General features: G+C 44.2%; 1 protein-coding gene across 5 annotated transcripts; it reads left to right on the top strand.

Moving 5' to 3' along the window:
* The first annotated feature begins 1265 nt into the window (after positions 1-1265).
* Positions 1266-18904, top strand: EIF2D (eukaryotic translation initiation factor 2D). 5 transcript variants are annotated; one of them, XM_081026125.1, is made up of 15 exons: positions 1266-1520; positions 2382-2572; positions 3685-3768; positions 4266-4356; positions 6837-6944; positions 8620-8876; positions 9323-9440; positions 10601-10646; positions 11077-11180; positions 11302-11451; positions 11803-11892; positions 12597-12692; positions 13917-14037; positions 16449-16623; positions 18288-18904. In XM_081026125.1, the coding sequence occupies exons 1-15, from the start codon at positions 1465-1467 to the stop codon at positions 18356-18358; spliced, it is 1758 nt and encodes a 585-aa protein (XP_080882251.1). In that variant the 5' UTR covers positions 1266-1464; the 3' UTR covers positions 18359-18904. The 5 variants fall into 5 exon arrangements, with proteins under 5 accessions (XP_080882251.1, XP_080882252.1, XP_080882250.1 ...); XM_081026126.1 differs by having other exon boundaries at positions 18513-18903; XM_081026124.1 differs by lacking the exon at positions 18288-18904 and adding an exon at positions 17060-17953.
* Positions 18905-24743: the final 5839 nt, after the last annotated feature.

The following is a 24743-nucleotide window of genomic DNA, read 5'->3' as shown; positions in this document are numbered from 1 at the left end:
CTTCAGAATAAAGAGGTCTGGTGGGTCAGAAGTGTAGGGAGTCTGAGTTAGGGCTGGTCCCTCAGCCACATTAGGGGCCCTTCCAAGAATGGTGGTGGGCAGATACTGTGGACGGCCTAATATTTGGGCAGTCAGTGGAATTCTCCTTTGTGCAACTGTGTCATCGAATCAAGCAATTAGTACTTTTTTTTCTTGGTGGATGGACATTCTCCTCTGAAGTTTTCATATGCAAAATTTAATTTAGTAGGGACCAGGACCCCAGGTGTTTAAATCTTTGCCTCGGGGTACACAACTGACCTTCTCAGGGAAACCCAATCCCTCAACACTGTCTGAGATTTTTTTCCCTAGTATCTATTATTTTTTGGAAATTTGCAAAGTACTGTGCAACATAACACACATTATCGCAATTGTTTCTCGTGGAAGCCCTATGAGGTAGGTATAATTCCACATCTCACAGAGAATGCAAGAGTTTCAGAAAGAATAAGTCGTTGGCCCATGATCATACTACCAGCAAGAAGCCAACCATCATTTGATCCTGATCTATCTCATAGGCTTTTTAATAAGCCATATGATTTAATAAACTCATAAATAACATAAGTACTTTGGAAACAACTCCCCCACCCCATAACCCCTAAACCCAAAAGGTACATACAAATGACCCAAAATATTTTAAAATAATACATTTAAAGGTCATTTTAGTTTTTAAATTCATAACAGGAGAGGCAAATGTGGGACATGAGTGGATTCCCTGTTATTGTTATTATCATCCCATGTAAATTAAAAAACAGGGAGGAGAAAATCCTAGAGGAGGCCTTTAAGCCTGCAATAAAATGTAAAGATGTAACAAACAAAAACGCTAAAGAAAAACATTCAAGAGGCCTGCAAGTTTAATAAAACACAAAAGTTCAATTAATTTTGTGGAACTGAACTAAACTGAATGGTACTGGAGCTGGCAGAACTCCTACGCAGCACAGGTGAACGCCGATGGAGTGGAAATGAACGCAACTACTGTTGGCCCGGAGGGTCACTACAGACACGCAGGCGCAGAGCGGGGGCGGGGCAGCGGGGGCGGGGCAGCGGGGGCGGGGCAGCGGGGGCGGGGCAGCGGGGCGGGGCAGCGGGGGCGGGGCAGCGGGGGCGGGGCAGCGGGGGCGGGGCAGCGGGAGCGGGGCAGCGGGGGCGGGGCGCCCCGCCCTCTCGCGCTCAGGAGTAGGCCCCGCCTTCCCTGGGCCCCGCCCCTCCGTGCTTCAGTTCCGGGCCATGTCACTAGGGGCGGCCGCGGTCTCCTCTGCAGCCACAGCTACGAAGCTGCGCGACACGGGTTTCCAGCCGGGCCCATTTCCCAGCCGCGATCCAGCATGGCTGCCTCCAGAGATGAGGTTTGGCGAGACGCCGCGCTCTTGTTTTCCTGACAGCCCCTAGCTTCTGTGCTTTTCTTCTCTTCCTCAGGCAACTCCAGCAGACATGTTTGCCAAGGCCTTTCGGGTCAAGTCCAACACGGCCATCAAAGGGTCGGACAGGTGAGGGAGAGAAGGGCCTATTCCGCCCACGAGGGCACCCAGATATCTCAAACCCGGTTGGTCCACAGCCTTCTCTGGGCTGGGTCAGCCCACCCGGGAGTGGAGACCGAGGGGTGTAGTCGGGAGGGGATCCCAGGGGCCAAGGGTGGGTTAGATACATTTTGAAGATGAAGATGGAGGGGAGGCCTGGTTTATCTCCCAGGCTGTCTTTGGATATTCTAGTGAGTGTAAAAGAAATTCAGTCAGCGCTTATAGACTGCAGTCTAACTTATTGTGGAGGATGCAAAACTGGAGGACTACAGGGGCCCGGTCCTCCAAAGAGCTTAGAGTTCCTTGGGCGACATCAGGTGGGGACAAAGAACACGAGTACATGAGAAAACGTGTCTAGTGATTACTTCTGGCAGGTGAGAAGGAGGGTGAAGTGGAAGGGGACAAGGCACATGTAAGTACTGTATCTTCATACAGTTTTGCAGGTAAAGATACTACTTTGGCAGTTTTGGAACCAGTGTTTTATAATTGCCATTCTTGGTGCCCTGGTATAGCTGTTAGATTTGCCAAGCATGTTTGAGAAAGGAGTGGGTCCAAGGGCTAGGCATGGAGTCAGGAAGGCAGGGCTGAGTTTTACAATGTCAGGCTATCTTGGGTTTCTCGGTGGGCCTCAGCTTTTCTCTTTCCTTGTAAAATGGAAAGACGTGTCCCAGGAACAGGTGAAAATAGATGAGACATTGGATGAGAAACAGAATAGGGCATCATTAATCAGACCATCTTTCCTTGGCCCTCATGATTTTATAGTGAGTCCCCAATATTTATTAAAATCCATCCAGGCAGCATTCATACCAGGTATTGGTGTGCTTTCTGCAGGAGAAAGCTTCGGGCTGATGTGACAGCTGCTTTCCCCACTCTTGGAACAGATCAGGTCACTGAGTTAGTACCTGGAAAGGAAGAGCTCAACATTGTGAAGTTGTACGCTCACAGAGGGGATGCAGTAACTGTGTACGTGAGTGGTGGTAACCCCATCCTATTTGAACTGGAGAGAAATCTATATCCAACAGGTATGGCAGTAGGATGGAGATGGCCATCACTATAGTCCTTGTGTAATATCTGTTTCTCCTTATTTCTTTCATTAACCTGTTTTCCTTTAAAAAAAAAAAAAACCAAACAAGTTGAAAATCTCCAAGTACCATCCCTAAGGATTTTATCTGGACTGTTCCTAGAATTGAGTCTTTCAAGAGCAGAAACTGCTATAGGAGGGAGGGACAAAAATGCTAACACAGAAAGAAGGTGGTTGCCAAGGGAAGTTCTGAGATGAAGGAACAATAGTTTATAGTGGGTTAATTAGGAATGGAGCAGAGGTCTTGAAAAGCGTAGAATTTCAGGACATGTAAAAAATCTTTCTTAAAACTATCACTAGCAGGATTTTCTTAAGATACCGCAGAGATACTGTTATAGGAAAGAAGCTGGATTAATTAAACTACATACCAAGCTGCCTTAGTGATGTACTTCAGTGGAGATATCTCACAGGGAGTCTTTCTTAGGCTCTGCCTGGCTGTCAGGGTTCTTTGCTTTCTCTCTTTGTCACAGATCTCAGAGACTCAGTGTCCTTTTCACTTTTCTGTAGCTGCTGACACCTACTTTGTCACTTAGGGCTTTTCTTTCTCCAACCTTGGTTGCAACAGTGCAATGCATTCTCAGTCACTCCTACCCACCCCCCATTTTGCTGCTGTACAAACACAGGCCCTTTTTGATCTAATGGTTTTATTGCTGGTAATCACTATGGAAACAGAGGGAATAAAAATACTAGACATGTGAAAGTTTTAAAGTATCTTACAGGCTGGTGCCCTGTTCTTAGGTTATTTGCTTTTGAGGTAATAAATGGAATCCTCATTGGGTCTGTGTCCTCACTTTTATCCACTACGTCCAATTTCTGCTAGAGTCCACGTGGAACAATAGGTGCCGCCAAGTCTCAAGTGACATCCAATTTCTTAAGTCTCTGCCTTCTTGAAAAATAAAACGTCTTTGGGCATCCCTTCACCACCTTTCCTCTAGCTTTGAGTTGAATTTCTTTTCTATATCTTAATTAAAGCAATGTTAGTGTTTGGCTTTGCCAATTCCCCAGGGGATTGACTTTGGCAGTAAGTGTTTCCTTGGGTCTCTTTTTGGACAGTATACACCCTGTGGTCCTATCCTGATCTTCTACCAACGTTCACAACATGGCCTCTGGTGCTCGAAAAACTGGTGGGGGGAGCAGGTAAGAGGATTTTCCTATATTCTGGCTATTGGCTGAAACCTACTTCGGAAGGATCACTACTTTAAGAAATGTACCCGTTTCCTGCATTCACACGTTTGAAAAACAGAATTTATCCCCCACGTGTGTCAGGTCTCCCACTTGGCGTCATTCGTGAGCCCTCCGGACCTCTCTGACCCTTTTATAAGGCTCAAATAAGATAAGTGATGTGACAGTACTTCGTGAATTGCCATATACTGTACTTTAAATAAACAAGCTGAATTTAGGAAACCCGATAAGATAGATCATGGAACTGGACCCTCAGCTTCATGCTCCATTTGACCACCAGCCCCCACAAAGAAAAGGTCTGCTACTCAGGTTGCCTTTTTTTATTTTCATCATGAATAACATAGTTGATACTTAATAAATGTTTGTGGAGTGAATGAATAAATGATGAAGTAAAACTTGGAATTAGGTGGAGTCAGAGCATAGGTTATGATGCTTTGTCTTGTTTGCTGCAGATTTGATGCTGCCAGGACTAGTCGTGCCCCCTGCTGGTCTGCCTCAGGTACAGAAGGGTGACCTCTGTGCCATTGCCTTGGTGGGGAACAGGTACTGTGCTGGCCCGCTGTGCCTTTAGGGGAAAAACTTAGGTTAGACTGGGGAAGGGATGGGGATTGACAGCTTCTAAAGTATATGGATAAAGGATTAAAAGAAAACTACAGGTTCTTCTGGCAATGAGCCTGTGTCCACACATCTGGGCCAAGTATATTTGCTGCTGCTACTGCTGCTGCTTCTCCTTTTTAGAAAAGTAATAATAAGGTTTTAGATTTATAGAAGAGTTGCAAAGATAGTACAGAGTTCTGATATGCTCCTTACCCAGATTCCTGTAATGATAACATTCTATGTAACCACATTACAGTGATTAAAACTAAGGGATTAATATTGATTGGTGCAATCCTATTAACACAATTAAAGATTTTAATCATATTTCCCCAGTTTTTCCAGTAATGTCCTTTTTTCTGTTCAAGGGTCCAATTTAGGATACCACGTTTCATTTAGTCGTCATGTCTTCCTCCTGTTTGTGACATTTTCTTGGTCGTTCCTTGTCTTTCATGACCTTGACACTTCTTTGCATCATCTACATCATCCTCCCCATATTTTAATTCTTTTAATGGCTTTATTAAGATATAGTTTACATACTATAAAATTAACCTGTTTGATGTGTATAATCCAATGATTTTTATTGCAGTTATGGTGTTGTTCAGACGTCACCACACTGCTTCTTTTTAAAAGTAAATTAGGAAGTAATCATATGAACAATTCTGAAAAATCAAAAGCCCGCTCACCTCACAATGCTTTTCTCCTAGAAGTAACCATCATTATTTTGATAGGTACCCTTGCCAACCTTCTTCAGTGCATATAAAAGTGTATGATTTGGGGTATATATGTTTAAAACAACAAACAAACAATTATACTTTATCTGTATTGTTTTTCACTTAAGGTCGTGCAGACATTTTCCAAGCCCAGATGTGCTGCATCTTTTTACGTACCGTGTGGCGATAGAAGCGGTCTGCTCCTAGTGGACATTCCGCTTCCTCCTATACGTCTCTGTCACAAACAATACCTTTCTGATGGCTCTCGGGACACCAGTGTCAGTATTTTTCTAGAGTAGATACTAAGAAACAGAACTGTTAGGCTGAAGACCGTGCATGTTTTCTGTTGCCCTATAAAAAAGCTGTATCAGTCTTTACTGTCACCGATATGGTATGTGGAGCCTATTTCCCTACATTCTCACCAACATGGATATGATCAGTCATTTTTATTTGTGTCATCCTGAGTGAAAAATGACATCTCATTATTTTACTCATTGCTTCTGAGAGGGCGGGGGTGTCAGTGTTTAAAGATCTTATTTTTCCTACTCACATTCTCCTGTTTGCCTTGAACCTTTTGAAGCCAAGCACCTAGACATGTGTCCTTCCTTGTTTACATGTAGCAGTAGCAAAACTTGCACTTGAAAGGAATGATGGTGTCATTGTTTTCTCCTGGCAGCATTCTATCCAGGATAGGAGAAGACTACACAGCTGTGTATTTGGCCTGCTCGGTTGGCCTTTAGGATGTACATGGAGCTGAAGCTTGGGGGTGGTTTGTGGCAGGGGATAAGGGTACAAAGGAGTTTATTAAAACCACAAGCCACGTTCGAGACTGAAGTTCCTGAGCCATTGACCCTTCTAGGGCTGGAAGAAAAACAACCGTCTTTTAGGAGTTGGGAAAGAAACCAGATTCGAAGTTTCTGTGGCAGGAACTGACCTATGGGCACAGGAAGTGAAGCTACCAAGTTAGCAAACATTTTTTAAGTTCAGGTGTTGGGAACTCTGCCCTTGAATCTTTTCCCTTAGGCCTAGGCGACCTTGCCAGGCTTGTATATTCCCCCACTGTTATCCAGCTGGTCACCAATTTTTACAATGAATGAGCCATCCTTGAGTAACACGGATGACAGAGATTTCCCATTTGGGCTTTGGAAGTTTTTGTAGTTACTATAAGTGTGGTTGGTTTTGACATGCTGGACACATGCAGTTCTTAGATAAGACAGTTATACAGAGCAAGCCCTGTTATAAAGAGCCAGTTCAGAAGGAACCTAGTTGGTGCCACTATTTATCTCTTCCCTCTTCCCTGTGCCATCCCTCAGCCTAACTTTTGGCATATGAATGGCCTCCATCCCGAGCTCCAGTGTAAGATGGCTATGCCTTCATTAAGATAGGGGAGGTAGTTTATATGTTTAAAATTAAAGTAAGAGAACTTTAAATATCTTCTCAAGTCCTTCCTGGGTTTAATTCATAGTAGGAATGAAACAGTGAAAACATTAGCAGAAGCGTTACGTATACAGAAGGGGAAGGTTTGGTTATGGGATTTTTGAAAATAATATTAATAGGTAATCTGAAGAAATTGAGACTGGACTGAGTTTAGTTTTGTGATGCAAGTGGATGCTTCAGATTTGCAACTGGTGCTTTTAGCATACGTGTGGAAAGCGGTCCTGATGTGCCCTCCTTGAGGACCTCTTCTGACTCTTGTCTCTGGCTCCTCCTCCTTAGAGCTCCCGTGGCCGTCGGAGTGGCTGTCGTGTCCACATCTGAGATGCTGACTTCAGGCCTGAAGGGAAGGGGCTTCTCTGTGCTCCACACCTACCAGGACCACTTGTGGTGAGTTCAGTGTTCTTCTGTTTTACAGAGAGCTGCATGGGTGGAGAGAACATGGGGTCTAGATTCAGAAGTGAGGTTTGGTCCCCGCTGTGTCCTTAGGCAAATTGCTGACCCCAGACATTAATTTTCTTGCCGAACATGGAAAAACAATTTTTTTTTCACTTGTTCAGAAAAGAAATTACAGAGAACTTTGATTATTTTCTAAGTGGGTTATAGAATCCTAGGCCTGGAAGATGGCCTCAGGGATTGTCTATCTGCCTGTTAGTACAGTGATAGTCTTTATTTGTACAGCTCTGGACAACTTGGCCTTATCTGCCACGCACCTTTAGGCATCTTCTGGCCTCCTGACGAGTGCTCAGAAACTCTCACTTCGGATTCCCGATCAAAGCAGAGTAGATCGTCTTCCCAAGCAAAGCAGAGTAGATCCTCAGGGACCAGGATGAGGGTTACTTTTATGTTGTTCAAGTATCATATTCCCGACCTCCTCTTCAGTATGGAAGTTACATTTGCTCACTGCAACAGTTGCCTTCTGGAGCTGTACACCAGTTTATTTTCTGGTTATTTTCTTGTCATTTTCACCAAACAGTAAATAGTGCTTTCCTTGAAAGCAATATACCTGGTCTTTTGGCAAAATGTTGTGGCCTTTGGTATAGATTCATCCCTACATTTTTAGCTTTGTCTTGGAATTATTCATTTTGCAAGTATTGGCTGAGCCCTGCTTTGCTGGAGAGCACCCTCGTTAGCTTTTGTTTCAGCAGGCATTTGAGGGCTGCTTCCTAATGTTCTCCCAGCACTTGGTTTTCTATCAGTCTGAGCAATAACAACCAGAATCATGTTGTCTAAGTTGTTTTCTCAGCAGCTGCCTCAGCCCCCACGCTCCCCAGATCTTTTGGAAATAGCGATGTTATTTACCTGATCACAGTAGCCGACACTCTGGCCTCACCAGTCACAATGCAGTTAGGTTGGTGCAAAAGTAATTGCGGTTTAAAAGGTTGAAAATAATTGCAAAAACCGCAACAATTTTTGCACCAACCTAATAATAGGCCTGGCTGCAGCTGTTAGTTCAAATTTAGTTTGATTTACATAATCATGGCTAAGATCAAGCTTTGTGCTTTTACCTCTCTGCGTGCTCTGCTGCGTGGCATCACTTTTTTTCCTGTGTTCCTAAGGTTAAGTGGCATAAACCCATTGTGATCTCTACTGTGCAAGCTAGACTGCATTCTGATTTAACACAGAAGCAACTGGTTTTGCAGCCTTTGAGCAGTCCAGGTGTTGGTACTTTGTTACATACTGTGAGCCTGCAGATGCATTGGCAATCTTAGTTTTGTTCTTTAATTCAAAGTGGTTTTAGTTTTACCTAATAGAAAGGGACTACTTTTGTGGATTTCTCTTTAACTAGTTTTTCTTTAATCTTTCTCTGTCCCCAGATGTGTATTAATAACATTATTATTCCTTTGAGATAGGGAGGAGGCAAGAATTACTCTCCCCATTTCAGAGATGTGAAAACTGAGGCATGGGACTTTTCTGGACCCAGAATTGGAAGTAGAGTTGAAATGAGATCCCAGGCTCTCTCTCCTCTGCAAGACACCCCTGCCTATGGCTCCTGGCTCACCCCTGGCCAGGTTGGAAAGTTCTGTGGTTGCTACTTGCTATTTCTGACATGAGATTTTTCCAGGCAATCTGGTGACAAGTCCTCTCCTCCTTCCATCACCCCACTGGCCCTGGATCCCCCAGATGTCACTGAAGAGAAGAGATCTATCCAGGCGGACCCCACCCTACAAGGAGATATGAGGCATCTGACCCTGGAGGCAGTGGAGGAGGAGAATGGGGAGGTTCAGCAGAGGTGCGGGGAAAAGAGCCTCTCAGAAGCCTCAGAAGATCCCAGCATCAGGGGCCTGAACCCAGACCCCACAGACAGCAAGACCCTTCAAGGTAAAGCTCTGGGAGTAGAAGAGTCATCTCCCATGTAGGAGACTGAAGCTGCAGTATCCTGGCTAGAGCGGCACCAAAGCTGTGGGAGAGAGGGGAACGTCCTTAGTTTTGGTGAGGGTGGTGCGACAGCCCTGCAACATCTCACCTGGCAGTCTTTTCCACATAAGTCATGTTTTCCTGGGTGCCAGTCTGCCCTAGCATTCAGACTATTGCGAGCTACAGAGCACTCGAAGGTTTCTTTCTGTCAGAAAAGCACTGGTTCCTGGCTGAGGAGCATTTTGTGATGCCTTCTCTGAAGGCTCAGTGCTCCAGAGAGTCTGGTAGCTTTGGGACCTGGGAATGGGTTCCTTTCAGAGCTAAGGGGTGGGGTACGGGTGGAGCTGGGTGGGAGCACCCGCTATTCTGTGTGCCTTAGGAAGGATGTAGTTCTTATCTTTTCCTTGCAGAACAAATGGATGCACTGTTACAGCGATGCTTCTTACATGCTTTGAAGTGCCGGATCAAAAAGGCTGACCTCCCATTACTCACCAGCACTCTCCTTGGCAGCCACATGTTCTCCTGCTGGTATGGAAGGCATGGTGTGGGCTGGTGGCCAGTGTGCAGGGCTCTGTCTTCCTCCTCAGTGGTAGGACAGGCCAGGACTGATGGACGGTTTGACTGAGGGACGTGCTGTGGAAAGAGGGGAGTAGAGTGTTGATCTGGCAAATAAAGTAGGGCCTGAGTTTTCAAAACTTAAATTTTAGGTAGTGAAAGGATGTTGAGGAAGTGAAGATAAAATTCCCAAGATTCTCAAGCACTGCCTCTGCTGTGGTAATTCTGAGCCAATTCTCACGAATTGGGCAGCACATCCTGTCCAGGAAGAGTTCTGGGGCAGCCTGTTTGATAGGAGGCTTCTGGAGTGTTCAGCCTCCACACTCTTGTCCTGAAAAGTAGGTGGGCCAAGCTAGGTTGTATCAAGAGGGAGAATCAGTGTGAACCCCCCACTATACTCGCAAGCACAAACCACTAGGCGAGGGAGTAGCACATGTGGACAGGAACTGGACTTGGAAGATAGAGCTGTCTGGGCTCAAATGCCAGCTTGCTGGAGAAGGCGAACTTGAACTCGTCATTGGGCTTCTGTGAGCCCTTATTTCCAGCACTTGCAGGATTGCTGTCAAGATTAAATAGGCTGACATTTAGTAAGCACTCAATAAATGGTATCATGTCAGAAGGTTTGCTCATTAATATTTACCCTGAGACGGAACTTCTTTTTTTCTGAGAGTGTTGCTATTTTGTAAAACGTGGTTTGACCAGAATTCCCGTCCCGTTCATGTGGGCTTCTGTAAGGCTTCCTGGGCAGGTGTGGGGTCTGAGATGTGTGGTGGGCACGTGGTCATGTGGCTATTTAAATTTAAGTTAATTAAACAAAATTTAAAATTTAGTTCCTCGGTTACATTAGTCACATTTCAAGTGCGTAACAGCCACATGTGGCTAGTGGCAACCATATTGGGTAATAGACAGAGAACATGCTATCTTTACAGAAAGGTGTGTTGGACAGCAATGATCTAGAGTATCCTAAAGCCTGGGACCCTCTGTGATGCTACCACTAGGCAGAGAGTTCTGGAACAGCAGCCTCTTTCTGAACTTGGAGGAGAAGGCCGAAGAAAAGTGCCCTTTTCTCAGCATCAGGCAGGTCCCACCATTACTGCTTTGTAGCTTAACTTGCCTTTTCCATCTGCCATCAGCCCTGAAGGACGACAACTGGACATAAAGAAGTCAAGCTACAAAAAGGTAAGCAGGTCCCCTCTCTGCACACCCACAGAGGTGTGTAGGGGCGCATGACATGAGCCAGATAGACACTGGGAAAGCCCTGTCTCCAGGGCTCAGGCTGCAGTTAAGCTTTTTGATTCCGGGCATGGTGGGTTGGAGGGGGGAAGAAAACTCACCCTGGGCTGAGACAGTTAAGTGGGTACCCCCCTCTCTCCTCTTGACGCCTTTATATCTGGTTAGAATTCTGAGAAGGCTTCACCACTTAGTCTCTAGCAGCTTCTCATTGCCCAGCCCTTAGGGTGGTGGCCTCCCAGTTCCTAGTTTGATGAGGGCAGAGACTGTCCCTTGTCCCTCCCCAGGAAATGCCTACCTTGGTGTCTGGCACATCCTAGGTGCCCAGTGTGTGTGTGGCAGAGATGAAGTACCCTACCACTGGCCCTCTCTCCCTTAGCTCTCTAAGTTTCTGCAGCACATGCAGCAGGAGCAGATTATACAGGTGAAGGAGCTGAGCAAAGGGGTGGAGAGCATTGTGGCTGTGGACTGGAAACACCTGAGGTGAGTGCAGGGGGCCTGGCCGCCACAGCTCAGCTGGCCCCGGGGCGCTTGGGCCATGGACTGGGACTTGCCAAGACACTAGTATAAAATGTGTTTTTTCTTTCCTTCCGCTGGGTTTTAGGATCACATCTTTCGTCATACCCGAGCCCTCCCAGACCTCCCAGACTATCCAGGAGGGTAGCAGGGAACAGCCCTATCACCCTCCAGATATAAAACCCCTCTACTGTGTCCCAGCCAGCATGACACTGCTCTTCCAGGAGTCTGGCCACAAGTGAGTTTTTGGAGAGCAGCCCTCCTCTGCCTGTTTGGTATTCTGGCCTGTAGTTCTTCTCCGCCTGAGTAGTGTTCTGTGACTGGCAAAACCTGCTCTGCCCTATGTTCCCTTTCTCCCAGATGCAGTCAAGCCTCCTTCCCCCAGAAAGTCTCTGGACTAAATGAATGAGGGAGTCGGTCTCTCCTTTTTCTACCTATAATTATGCTTCACACAGTCCTGCTCACCTTGGTCAGGAAAAGGGAAGAATATCGAGGTCGAAAAGCCGGGGAAAGCAGGGAGTGAGCCTTGGTGTTTGCGGGTTGTCTCCTGACACAGCATGAACTAACCCGCCGGTCCCTTCTCACCCAGGAAGGGGAGCATTCTCGAGGGCAGTGAGGTCCGAACGATCATCATTAACTACGCCAAGAAAAACGACCTGGTTGATGCCGACAACAAACAGTGAGTGGGTGGGGAGGGACTCTGCTCTGAGTATCCATCTTAGCAGACAGTTTGCAGGGGTGTCTGGACGCACAGGCGTGCAGGAGGTCAAAGCCTGGTAGAAACAATAAAGACCGCTGGTTTCTGAGCTGTGGGCTATGGACACCAGAGTTATTGTCTAGTATTCAGCTCCGTATATGCCGTCAACATTGCCTGTGGACTGAAGAAGTGTTATATCTATCCATTGCTGATTTTCAAATGCAGATGCTTATTGTGAGGGATGAAATGCAAACTTAAAGAATTTGTTGCAGTCATCGTAGCTTTTTGGTCTTCTCTGTTTCCTTACTAAGTAGATACAGAAGGTAAACTACTAAATGAAGAGGGTTCCGTAATACTTTTTTTTATGTTTTCAAAAGACATCCATATGATAAAAACGTTGTACTGGCCTAATGATGGGTAGTTAGTAGAACTGAACCAAGAATCCTGGGCTGCAGTTTTTTCATCCCACTTTCTCCTGCACCACTTGTTTCTCCCTTGTTCTAGGAAAGCATACCTGCACCTCCCATCCAGAGCGTGCATTGCTGCATGGACGGTGGTCCCATAATTGGATCTCGTAATCCTGAATGACTATAATGGACATTATGATAAGAGATGAATCCTGAACTGACCCTTAGATCAGAAGGGGTGGGGCTGGGATTTCTTTATTGCCTCTTCTTTCCCTTTAGTCTCGTGAAATTGGATCCCATCCTATGTGACAGCATCTTAGAGAAAAGTGAACAGCACACAGTTATGAAGCTTCCATGGGACAGTCTCCTGACCAGGTAGTGGAGATTGGCAACCCCTCTCCTTAATATCTCTCACACTGAGCTTTAGAGTTATCTTAGTCTCTGACTTCCATTCCATAATTCGTATCATGTCACTCTACGTAAACATGAGCGTGGGTAATTCTGATGTGGAGGGTCTTAGGAACAATTTGAGCCAACACAATAGAGAACTTGAAAGGGAGAAAGAAAAAGAACACTAATTAAAAATAAGAACTTCAGAAAGATTTAGAAGCCAGAAGAAGGCTGAGGGGGCGTTGTCTTCAAGTCTTCAAAGGAAAGATTCTTACACTCTTTGCACAGACCCAAAACTGAAAATAATTTATATCAGGAGTTTACAAACTACAGCCACGTGCCAAATCTGGCCTGCTACCTGTTTTTGTAAATAAGGTTTTATTGGAACACAGCCACACCCATTTATTTATGTATTGCCTGTGGACTGCTTTTGTGCCACAATGGCAGAGCTGAGAAGTTGCAACAGACCACGTGACTCTTAAAGCCTAAAATATTTACTGTCTTGCCCTTGATAGAACAAGTTTGTTGTTCTTAATATATATGATACCATGTTTCCCCAAAAATAAGACCTAGCCAGACCATCGGCTCTAATATGTCTTTTGGAGCAAAAATTAATAAAAGGCCCAGTCTTATTTATATAAGAGCCGGTCTTACAGTAAAATAAGACTGGCTCTTATATTAATTTTTTTCTCTAAAAGACACATTAGAGCTGATGGTCCTGCTAGGTCTTATTTTCGGGGAAATGGGGTAGCAAGAGAAAATCCGATTAGATAAAAAGCAGAAATTCCTTGTGTTCTATAAAAGATACATTATTGGAACTTGTCAGAAATGTGAAGTGGCATGTTACCAGGCTGGGTAAGACAGAGTCTTGAGACAGGCAGTAAACTCCACAAAGAAGCTTGGGTAAATTCCCGGAAGGCCAGGCCAGTGGACAGTTTCCAGGGGCTCAAGTCACTGTTGTTCCCTTCTCTGAATCAGTGAGTCTCGACTTTGACCGCACTTGGGGAGCTTTAAAAAATATATATGCCTGGCCAGAGTTTCTGATTTAATTGGTCTGGGTGCAGCTCCCTAGTGATTCGAATGATTCTAAGCCAGGGCTGAACCACTGCCTGCAAGATCAGCTTACACCCAACTGCCTACTGGTGGTGAGTAAGAGGAAGCAGTTCCTGTTGGCTTTACCACACTACAACTCATTAATGCTCATTGCAGATGTTTGGAAAAATTGCAGCCTGCCTATCAAGTGACCTTTCCCGGGCAAGAGCCGGTCGTGAAGAAAGGCAAAATCTGCCCAATTGATGTCACCCTCGCACAGAGAGCTTCTAATAAAAAGGTAATTTTCAAAAAGACACAATGCTTGAAGATGGTGATTTAATGTCCCTGCTAAGTTCTAGTCTCCCTTAATGTGATTGGAGGTTTTTAGATTGGCCTCAATCACTTCAAAGGTTGTTCATGAAACACCCAAGTTTGTGTGACTAGGCTGCGCCCTGTGTTAAAGAGGTGAAGCTGGTCCCTCACTCACTGCCCTCTAGGATTTTGTGCTAGGAAACTTGCTAGAGCCTCCTTCCAAAGTTAAACAAGGTTTTATTTTTTTCCTTAGAACTATATTGTGGGCTTTCCCCTCTTATTCATTCTATTACCTCTTGGGCTTTGGTCAATGAAAATAACTTGTAAAGAATTGCTGTAGGAACTGACCATGTTTAACTTGGCCACACAAAATCGTAGGGAACAAATTACATCTGTCTTCAAATATGTGAAAAGCTGTCTTCAAGAAAAGGAATGCACCTATTCTGTATGCCTTGAAAAGACAGCAGGAGGATGATTGGGTAAAAATCCCCAGAAGACAGACTTGGGTTCAAAATAAAGAACTTTCTAGTAATGTAGTTATGAATGTGGGCTTTGGGATTAGAGACCTGGGTTCAAACGTGGCCTTTGCCTCGCTGCTTGACCTTGAGCAAGTTACTAAGTAATGTCTTTTTGCCTGCATTTCCTTATGTAAAAAATGAGAATAACAATAACACCTACCTTATAAGGCACTGTGAGAATCAATGAAGGAATATACATAGGTGAAATACTGAGAATAGTACTTGGCCTATAAGCATTCAGTAAATGAGAACCAGTAACGATAACTTAATAATTAACCACTGTTTCTCAAGTGTGTAATTATGTGCCAGACTCTGTACTAAGCAATTTCTGTGTATATTAGCTTATTTAAACACTCATTTTGGGGGGGTTAATAATTAGAATTGTCCAAAATTGAAATTGGTGCTTTCTAAAATAGGAGGTTATTTTCTGGAGGTCTGCAAGCAAAGATGAGGCCATCACTTGTTGGGGAAAGATGTAGTCAGGACTTTGTGCATCAGGTAGGGGCGGGGAATAAACGTGACTTCTAACGTCTTAGCAATGTTGAGATTCCCTGGGGCTGGAGACCCTTAACTAACGTCGGTTATTTGGAGCTTTTATAGACTTTATTGAAAACAGCCCTCCATGACTCACTCCTGATAACAACGCACTTTACCATCTCTAGTAATGCATGAGAGAGAACTTGTTTTAAAGAAATGGGGAGAATTGTGACTTTTTAAACAGTATTAATATTTTTCTTTTTTATCTCAAAGTCACATACTTGTCATGTGAAGTTGATGAAAAAGAGAAAAAAGCATGTGTTACAGATGAGATACTCTGCATTAAGGAATTATTGTTTATTTATTTTTAAGTGTAATGATCGTTTCATCTTTCTGTTAAAAAGAGCCATTATGTTTTGGAGATACATGCTGAAATATTTGTAGATGAAATGATCTGGTGTCCAGGAGGATTTGCTTTAAAGCAATATAGAAGTGGGGAGTGGATGGGAATCTAGATGATCAAGGTTGGTCATGAGTTCATAATTTTTAAAACTGGTAATGGGTACCTGGGAGCTCATTTTACTGTTCTACTTTCAATTTATATTTTAAATTCTCCATAAGAACTTTTTAAAAGTACGAGGTGTGATAAAAAAATACAATGAGTGTTTCAGCAAAAAAAGTATTACTGTAGAAGACACATTGCCATTAATTCCCCTCAAAATACTCCCCTTCACGTCAAACACACTTATCCCATCGTTCTTGCCACTTTCTGAAGCAGTTCTGGAAGTCCTCTTTCGTGTCTTTAGTTGCGCTGTTGTGGCTGCTTCTATGTCCTGAATTGATTCAAAATGTTTACCTTTCAAGGTCATTTTGCACGGTGCCAGATTTGGTGAATAAAGTGGATGAGAACACACCATAATGTTTTTATTTGACAGAAATTGCCATATGCTAGAAGTGATGTATGACACGGAGTATTATCATGATGGAGGATGATTTACAGCACGCTTTAAAGCATACCTTTCAACCATAGCTCACACCTGATTGACTGCATCAAACAAGTTGAAATTTGTCAGAGTGTTACTAAGGTTCAGTGCGCTGCTTCCTGTATTGAAGATCCTTGCCTTTCCATTGGATGGCACTCGGCATCAGCATTCACCGTGTTTTTTCATCACATCTCATATATGTTAAGTGCAGTATAAAGAGTATCTATCCCTTTACATATATAACAAATAGATGGGTAGAAAGAGTCAATTTAGAAGCACAGAAATAAATTTTTTGGATGAAAAGGTACCATGGTTGTGGGGGTGGTGACCATGGAGCGTGAGGAGGCTGCTGAGGCTCTAGAAGGCCCTCTGAAGGGTGGGCATGTGGTCTGTACCCACCATCAGTCTGTCTCCCCCAGGTGACCCTGGTCCGGAACTTGGAGGCCTATGGTCTGGACCCTTGTGCGGTGGCTGCCATACTGCAGCAGCGATGCCAGGCTAGCACCACTGTCACTCCTGCCCCTGGGGCCAAGGACGGCCTGCAGGTACAAATCCAGGGAAACCAGATCCACCACCTCGGCCGACTGTTGCTTGGTGAGTGTCACCTCTGAAGAACTAGAGACATTGGTCTCACTTGATAAAAATCTTAGCGCCAATTCAGCTCACTGAATTGGTTATCGTAATACCCTTGTATATATATGTATATGTATATACGTATATACATACATACGTATATACATATATATGTATATACATATATACATATATACATATATACATATATATATATATATATATAGCCATTTAGTTTTTTCCAGCCAGCAAGAGGTGGAGCTACTATTTGAACTGGATCCTTTGGCTCCAAAGTTCAGTGTTCTCTCCATCATACCACTAGAGTAGTTTTCTTCCTGGTTCCCTTTTGACAAAACATTTCTTGAACACTGAAACTGTGTGAGGCACTTTGCTGAGCTTTTTGCAGAAACAATCTCTCAAGCGTAGTGATGCTGCAGAGCTATTTCTGTTCTTGCAGATGAAGAAACTGAGGTTCCGAGAGGCTCAGTACTGTTCCGAGGTAGTCAGCTATTGAGTGCTGCAGCTGGGCTCTGAACTTTGATTGGGCAGATCCCAGAGCCTAAGTTCTTTCTACCGACTCTGCGTCAGCCAGCCTGCAGTTTGTCTTCAATTCCAGGCATCCTTCCCACCTCTGCCTGAGGCAACTTTCCAAAGCAGATGTGATCATATTACTCCCCTCTAAAACACTTTTGATGCCTCTTCAATACCTTCAGAATAAACTCCGAAGCTCAGGAAACTAGACCCTCCCAGTCTGACCCCGGTCTTGTCAGGCCCTCTCTGGGGCCTCAGCTCCCACATGGCCACCCCAGGCCTCAGCAGTGCTGGATCCTGCTGTCACCCAGACACACTATGCACATTCACACCCGGGTGCTCACCTAGAGTGTCTCCACAGCCCAGCCCTAAAGACCCATTGGCCAGCTTAGGGGTCACAGGAAGCCTTTCTCAGATCAAGGCCCTTTTGTTTTCTATTTCCTTAAATTAGCACTTGAAAAATTGCTAACATAGCACTTTCCTAGTTGTGTTTATATCTCTGGTTAGTGTCTGCAACTAGGCTAATTTTTTCTAATGTCTGAACCTTGTGTTACAACTGAGCAGCTTGAGTCAGACACCTTGCCTTTTTCATCGTTTTTTCATGCTTAGGGCCTGGCATATATAGTAAATGCTTAGTAAGCAAATTTATTTATGACCGAAGGCAGTCCAGCAGTTTACTTTTAAAGTTGAGCCTTTTAAAGCAAAGAACCCATATGAGGTGCTGAGAAAAAATACAGAGGAAAATAGGCAAATACATGACTGAATACACACACATTCTGTCATGAGAAAATATTAAATGCCTGAAGTACACCCAGCAAGTAGCTATCAGTGTGAAAATTATTGAAATACATGCTTTTGCCTTGAAGTGTAAAGAAAAATGGTCTGTCCCAGAAGGCTTCCCACAGCAGCTGAGTTACAGCTGGGTGTAGAAGAGCAGATCACATGGTGGAAATTGACAACAGGACTGAGCACAGGGGGTGGGGTGGGGGGGACGGAGAGGGAGAGGAGGCCAGGAGATAGCTGTGTGGATTGGGTTCCATGCGGCTCGGGGCCAAGGAGGGACATTGTGAGACAAAGGGGAGCTGGGGCGGGGTGGGGGGCAGGAAGGAGCAAGCTTATGCCCCACTGATGAGTTTCTGCTTTTTGGATTGTAGAAGAATATCAGCTTCCTCGAAAACATATCCAAGGCCTAGAAAAGGCCCCCAAACCTGGCAAGAAGAAGTGACAGATTCTTGTTTCATACGGAGGAAATACAAGCTCTGGGCTGGTCATTTATATAAGCATTTTCAGCTTTTGCAGATAAAAAATATATAATTCTTTACCAAAATAAATTTTTATTCTAATCTAAATCTGATTTCCCTCTTGTTTCCTCCACTTAGCTAAAATGTACTAAATTTTCAAGTCAGAAGCCATTTTCAGTAGACAGAAGAGGCCATCGTGGAGTGCCTTTTTCATTCACGTGGTTTCAGCGGTTTTTGTTCCTTCCCTGCTGTCAAAGCCAGACAGCCCATCCAAAGTTCAGGCAGGTGGGGCCTTCCTGTTATTTTAAAGTCTCTCTGCCAAATATTCCACAGCCTCTTGCTCATCTGTTCCTACTACCTAATTAACCTCCTAGCCCGAAAATAGATCCTTCCAATCTGTGAAGGGTTATTCATATAGAAAGCAGAACCCAGCTATTCTCTGTCATCGATCAAGGCAAAAGAAGCCACGATTGGCTCTGAATTTAGACGAGATGGAAATAAGAAGCAATAAAAGCACATTAGGACATGGGTTTCTGTAGTGATTCTTCCCATCGTTGGCACACTGTCACTAACAGTGGTAAGTTGTGATGTGGCTGCAGGATGTGGCCGCTTTATTACAGTGGAAGCTCATCCAGTAAAGGCTTTCTTTAGCCCCAAACTTCTTAACCTGGGGCTCATAGAAGGGGCCTTTAATTGGTCTTCAAGGGTCCATGAACTCCCTGAAATGGTGTGCAAGACTGTATTTGATCATTTTTCTAAGAGAGGTTACCAGGCTTTTGTTGAATTCCCAATGAGATCAGTTGATTCCAAAAAGGTTCGGAACCACTGTTCTGGTCCCTGCTAAGTTCATGGAAGTCATTTCTGTGACCGAAACTCTCCTTATACAATAGGAAAGAGTAAGGGCTGAGTTGAATTCCTTTAGAGTTCTTTGGTTTTACCATAAAAAATTTACTTATTTTTCTCGTTCTCATCTCACTTTTTAAAAGAAACCAAGATAAGAAACCTTGAAAATATCCACAACATTTCACATTATCCATCTGGGGTTTGAAAAGAAAGGGATGGGTATATATGTGTGATGCCTCTTATTTTTTGTTAGTAGGCCCAGAATAATAGGCCTTTTCATGTGTGACTCACTGTAAGTTTAATTTTACTAATCCCTCTGCTGGCATGAGCATATGGAATGGAGAAAGGAATTTTTAGAAGTTGACCCCAAACAAGATTTCTATGAAAACAAAATCTTTGGACAGAGTTTGATCTGAGGGAGTACGGTATGTATAGTAATAATGAAATATAGTCCTTATGTGAATATAAATTAACATGTACTACTTTATAGTAATATTTCACAAACATGATTTGTTTTGCACCATCTTGGAGGGATTGGAGGTTCGGAGAGGTTCTGTCTTGCCTTAGTAATCCCTGCTAAAGACACAAAGCCAGTAAATGGTGCGCTGGGTCTAAAATGAACATCCACTCTTAACTGTGGTTTGACCCAGAATTCTGTGACACAGTGCTGTCAAGACCTGTGCTTTGAATGGTTTTTCCAGTAATGGTGACACATTTGCATTGAGTCATCTTCTCTTTCCTACTTGTGAACACATAGGTACATGTAAAAAGGCAAGGGGGAGTTAGGCTGTGTAATGGATTATTTTTTATGAGCTAAGCCAAATTATATCAAGGTCAAACTTAGAACTTTGAACTTAAAACCAATGAGTGTCAATGAAAAGTAGAAACCAGTTCATTTCTATGTTTTGGCAAAATTACTGAAAGATACATTTCTTGGTGCTGAACAAATGTTACAGATATGCCCCATTTGGGGATAATTTGGAGAATGTTTATTGGACAGTCTCTCCGACAGGGAGTTAGGGAGTGAACTGAATGAGCTCTGATGAGCCCCCAAAAGCCTGAGGGTCCCCATTCATTGCGTTATGTGTGATCAATACAGGAAGAAAGGCAAGACTCTTTTTAATAACTTTTATGTGATTGTTTTCATGATTTCTGAAATGTTCAAAAGAGCACTTTGATGGAAGTTAGATAATGCTCAAGTGAAAAGACCATTTTGGTCATCTAATCTAGCCCTCTTCCTCCAAGTGAGATGATCTTAAACTTTCCACTGCACTCTTATTTTGATATTTAGGCATGTCTTGGAGATATTGTGGGTTTGGTTCCGGACCACCATAATTAAGCAAGTATCACAATAAAATTGAGTTGTAATCTTATTGATGGTAGAGGGTCTTGCCTTCAATTTGTACAAAAGGCAACACCTGTGAAGCACAACACAGTGAGGTATGCCTATAGAGGGCTAGATTATATGACCAAAATGGTCCTTTCACTTGAGCATTATGCCTATAATCCTAAGAAATAGAAGATACACAGGTGGCTAACAGACATATGAAAAGATGCTCAGCATCACTAATCATCAGGAAAATGCAAATCAGAACCACAGTGAGATAGCACCTCGCACCTGTCAGAATGGCTATTATCAAAAAGTCAACAAACATTATGTTGGAACGGATGTGGGGGAAAGGGAACCCTTGTGCACTGTTGGTGGGGATGTAAATTGGTGCAGCCACTATGGAAAACAGTATGGAGATTCCTTAGAAAACTAAAAATAAATCTACCATATGTTGCAGCAATTCCATTCCGGGTGTTTTTTTGTTTTCTTTTGTTTTTGAAGAGGACAAAACCACTAATTTGAAAAGATATATATGAGTTCTAGTCAACATGACAGAGTAGGTAAATGCTGTGCTCACCTCCTCCCATGACCGCATCAAAATTACAACTAAATTACAGAACAGTCAACCTGGAGAACCATCTGAAGACTAGCTGAACAGAACTCGTAACTGTGGATGCTAAGATTGGTAGGAGGGCAGAGATGCAGAAAGGGCTGACCCCACACCCTCATGTGCTGGTTGAGAATTGGGAGGGATATCTCAGCTGCAGAAGTTCCTCGTGAGAAGTGAGGGGTCCCACCCCCACAATGGGCTCCCCACCCCAGAGCACCAGTGCCGGTGAGAGGGACCCCCACAACATACGGCTGTGAAAATAAGTAGGTATTCATCCATAAGAGTGAGACAGAAGGCTACTGGAAACTCGTGTCCCCTTAAAGGGCCCGTGCACAGACAATGCATGGACTTGCTCCCAGGCACTCACCATGGGCTCCAGTAGAGGGACAGCAGCTTGGGGGGTGCAGGAGATACACAGAGAGAGACTGACTTCTGAGGTTGCATGATGAGGGCTGGAGGGACAGTGGCCATTGACCCTGTGTTGAGCCCTCCCTCCACACAGTTAAAACTGAATCTGCATTGGCTTGGTGAATTCCACTCATGCCACCCTGATGACTCCCTGGAACCCCTGACCCACCCAACTCGCACAACATCAGAGGCTCTTTCGGCAGTAGGTAGCTGGCCTTGGCTGGCACTGCTGTCTTTCTTTAAAAATATCTCAGAGGAGAATCAAGATGGCGTGGTAGGTAAAGGCTGAGCTTACTTTCTCTCACAACCACATCAAAATTACAACTAATCTACGAAACAACCATTATTGAGAATCGTCTAATCAAGCTGAACTGAAGCCTTTCAACTAATGATGCGCAGAAGAAGCCACCTCCAGACTGGTAAGGGGGGTAGAGACGCAGAACTGGCTGGTCCCACACCCGTGTGTGACCATGAAAGATCAGGAGGGATATTTTGGCTGTGGGGGTCCCCCCACCCCCCAGAGGAGCGAGAGGTCCCAGCCCCACCCCAGCCCAGCTTTCCAGTGCCAGGGAAAGAAGTCCCCATAATTTCTGGTTGTGAAAACCAGCGGAGATTGTGACTGAGTGAGACTGAGTGTGACTCACTCACAGGTGCTCCTCTAAAAGGGACAATGCATGGACTTACCCACCAACGGAATCACTTGTTCTGAGCTGGGATCTCTCGCTCCACTGGACCAGCAGCTGGAAGGCAGCAGGGACATACAGGTTGTCCCCTCTCTTGTCTGGTTTGGGACAGGGGCTGGAGAGGCGGTTTTCTCCTGTATGGGGAGCTGGCGGAAGCCATTCTTTCTTTGCTGAGGCTTCCCTGCATGTGGACACAGGCAGCTGCCATATCTGAGTCTCCGCCATTTGTTTGCCACGCCCTGGTGATTGGAGACCCAGACCCACCCAACTTTCAGGCACACCCAGGCTGCTTCCAGGGGCTTTTTTGTGCAGACCACCTGCCTTGGCTTAAGCTGCAGAGTTTCCTAGGGTAACTGAACGGTTCGTGGAATCCAGACAAGCAGCATTTGGCTTGAGTGTGTCCTGTACCTCTGGCTGAGCAGCCCTAAGCATGGCACTAGTGGCAGCCAGCCTTGGTTTGTGGCTTGGCCTCTCAAGGTGCTTCCAAGCACGGCATGGGTGGCAGCCATCTGCAGATTTCTTTGTGGCTCCTGCCAGGTGGCCCTGGGTTGGGCACGGGCTGTGACTGAACTTGACATAAAGCAGATCCCCTCCAAGATGGTCCTGGGGTTGGCGCCCCCAGTATCCAGCTTCGAAATGAGCTGGAGCATTACCCAGCCTCCTCCAAGTATGACACACCCAAGGGGTGGATTGGGCAGGCACCAGAGTCCTGCTGAGGCAGATCCTGCTCTGTAGGGTCAGCCCCTGCATAACCCGTCCACTGTAGGTCAAGGCCAGTCCTCACAACCAGTGAGCCCTAGGGTCAGTCCCTCTCATTGATGTGCAATTATCAACCAAGTCTCAACTATAAGACGAGTACACACACAACCCACACAAGGGACACACCTGGAGCGCGTGGCTCAGGTGACCAGAAAGACTGCGCCACTGAACCCCACAGCACACCTACCACATAAGGCCACTCTACTAAGACCAGAAGACATAGCAGCCCTATCTAATACATAGAAACAAACACAGGGAGGCAACCAAAATGGGGAGACAAAGAAACATGTCCCAAATAAAAGAACAGAACAAAACTCTAGAAAAAGAACTAAGCAAAATGGAAATGAGCAACCTATCAGATGCCGAGTTCCAAACACTGGTTATAAGAATGCTCAATAGTCTCAGGGAGAACTTCAACGGAGAGATAGGAAGCATAAAAATGGAGATGGAAACCATGAAAAAGAACTAGTCAGAAATAAAGGATACAATAATGGAAATGAAGACTAAATTACAGGGAATCAACAGTAGATTATATGAAGCAGAGGATCCAAACAGCAATATAGAAGATAAGGTAGCAGAAAACACCCAACCAGAACAGCAAAAAGAAAAAAGAATCCGAAAAACTGAGAACGGTTTAAGGTGCCTCGGGGACAACATCAAGCGTACCAACATTTGCATTATAGGGATACCAGAAGGAGAAGAGAGAAAGCACAGAATTGAAAATCTATTTGAAGAAATAATGACAGAAAACTTCCCTAACCTGGTGAAGGCAATAGATATACAAGCCCAGGAAGCGCAGAGAATCCCAAACAAGATGAACCCAAAGAGGCCAACTCCGAGACACATCGTAATTAAAATGCCAAAGGTTAAAGAAAGAGAGAATCTTAAAAGCAGTAAGAGAAAAGCAGTTAGTTAACTACAAGGGAGTGTCCATAAGAATGTCCCCTCATTTCTCAACAGAAATTTTGTAGGCCAGAAGGGATTGGCAGGAAATATTCAAAGTGATGAAAAGCAGGGACCTACAAATGATAGCAAAATGATACAATGATACAATTGTATCATTGCTATCATTTGTAGGTCCCTGCTTTTAATGTACAATTGCTATTACAAATGATAGCAAAGCTATCATTTAGAATTGAAGGACAGATAAAGAGCTTCCCAGACAAGAAAAAGCTAAAGGAGTTCATCATCATAAACCAATATTACAAGGAATCTTAGAGAGATTTCTTAAAGATGGGAGGGGGGTTAAGGATGGGTGAAAGGGGAAGGGATTATGAAGTACAAATTGGTTGTTACACAGTAGTCATGGGGATGTAGGGTATAGCATAAGGAATATAGTCAATAATATTGTAATAACCATGTATGGTGCCAGATAGGTACTAGATCTATCAGGGTGATACATGGGAATGAGGTTGGGGGCAGGGTGAAAAAGGTGAAGGTATGAAGAAATACAAATTGGTAATTACAAAATAGTCATGGGGATGTAAAGTAAAGCATAGGGAATATAATCAATAATATGATAAAAACTATGTATAGTGCCAGATAGACCTAGTTAGGGGGATCACTTCCTAAATTAGATAAATGTCTAACCACTGTGCTGTACATTTGAAACTAATATAAAATAATATTGAATATCAATTCTAATTGAAAATTTTGAAAAGGGTCAAAAAGATCAATAATGTGATAGTGTGGTAGTATCAGATGGTTGCTGGATTTATCATGGTGATCACTTCTTT

This window comes from Rhinolophus hipposideros, assembly GCF_964194185.1.
Source record: "Rhinolophus hipposideros genome assembly, chromosome: 19".
Lineage (NCBI taxonomy): Eukaryota > Metazoa > Chordata > Mammalia > Chiroptera > Rhinolophidae > Rhinolophus > Rhinolophus hipposideros.
The sequence above is the reverse complement of the archived record's forward strand: the minus strand, read 5'-3'. Positions and strand labels throughout refer to the sequence as shown.

Excerpts from the sequence above, each read along its gene's own strand:
- EIF2D (XM_081026124.1), top strand. The coding sequence starts at position 1,465 with ATGTTTGCCAAGGCCTTTCGGGTCAAGTCCAACACGGCCATCAAAGGG. Across the intron at positions 4,357-6,836 it reads ATTGCCTTGGTGGGGAACAG|AGCTCCCGTGGCCGTCGGAG; the intron begins GTACTGTGCTGG and ends CCTCCTCCTTAG. Across the intron at positions 11,181-11,301 it reads GTGGACTGGAAACACCTGAG|GATCACATCTTTCGTCATAC; the intron begins GTGAGTGCAGGG and ends GCTGGGTTTTAG.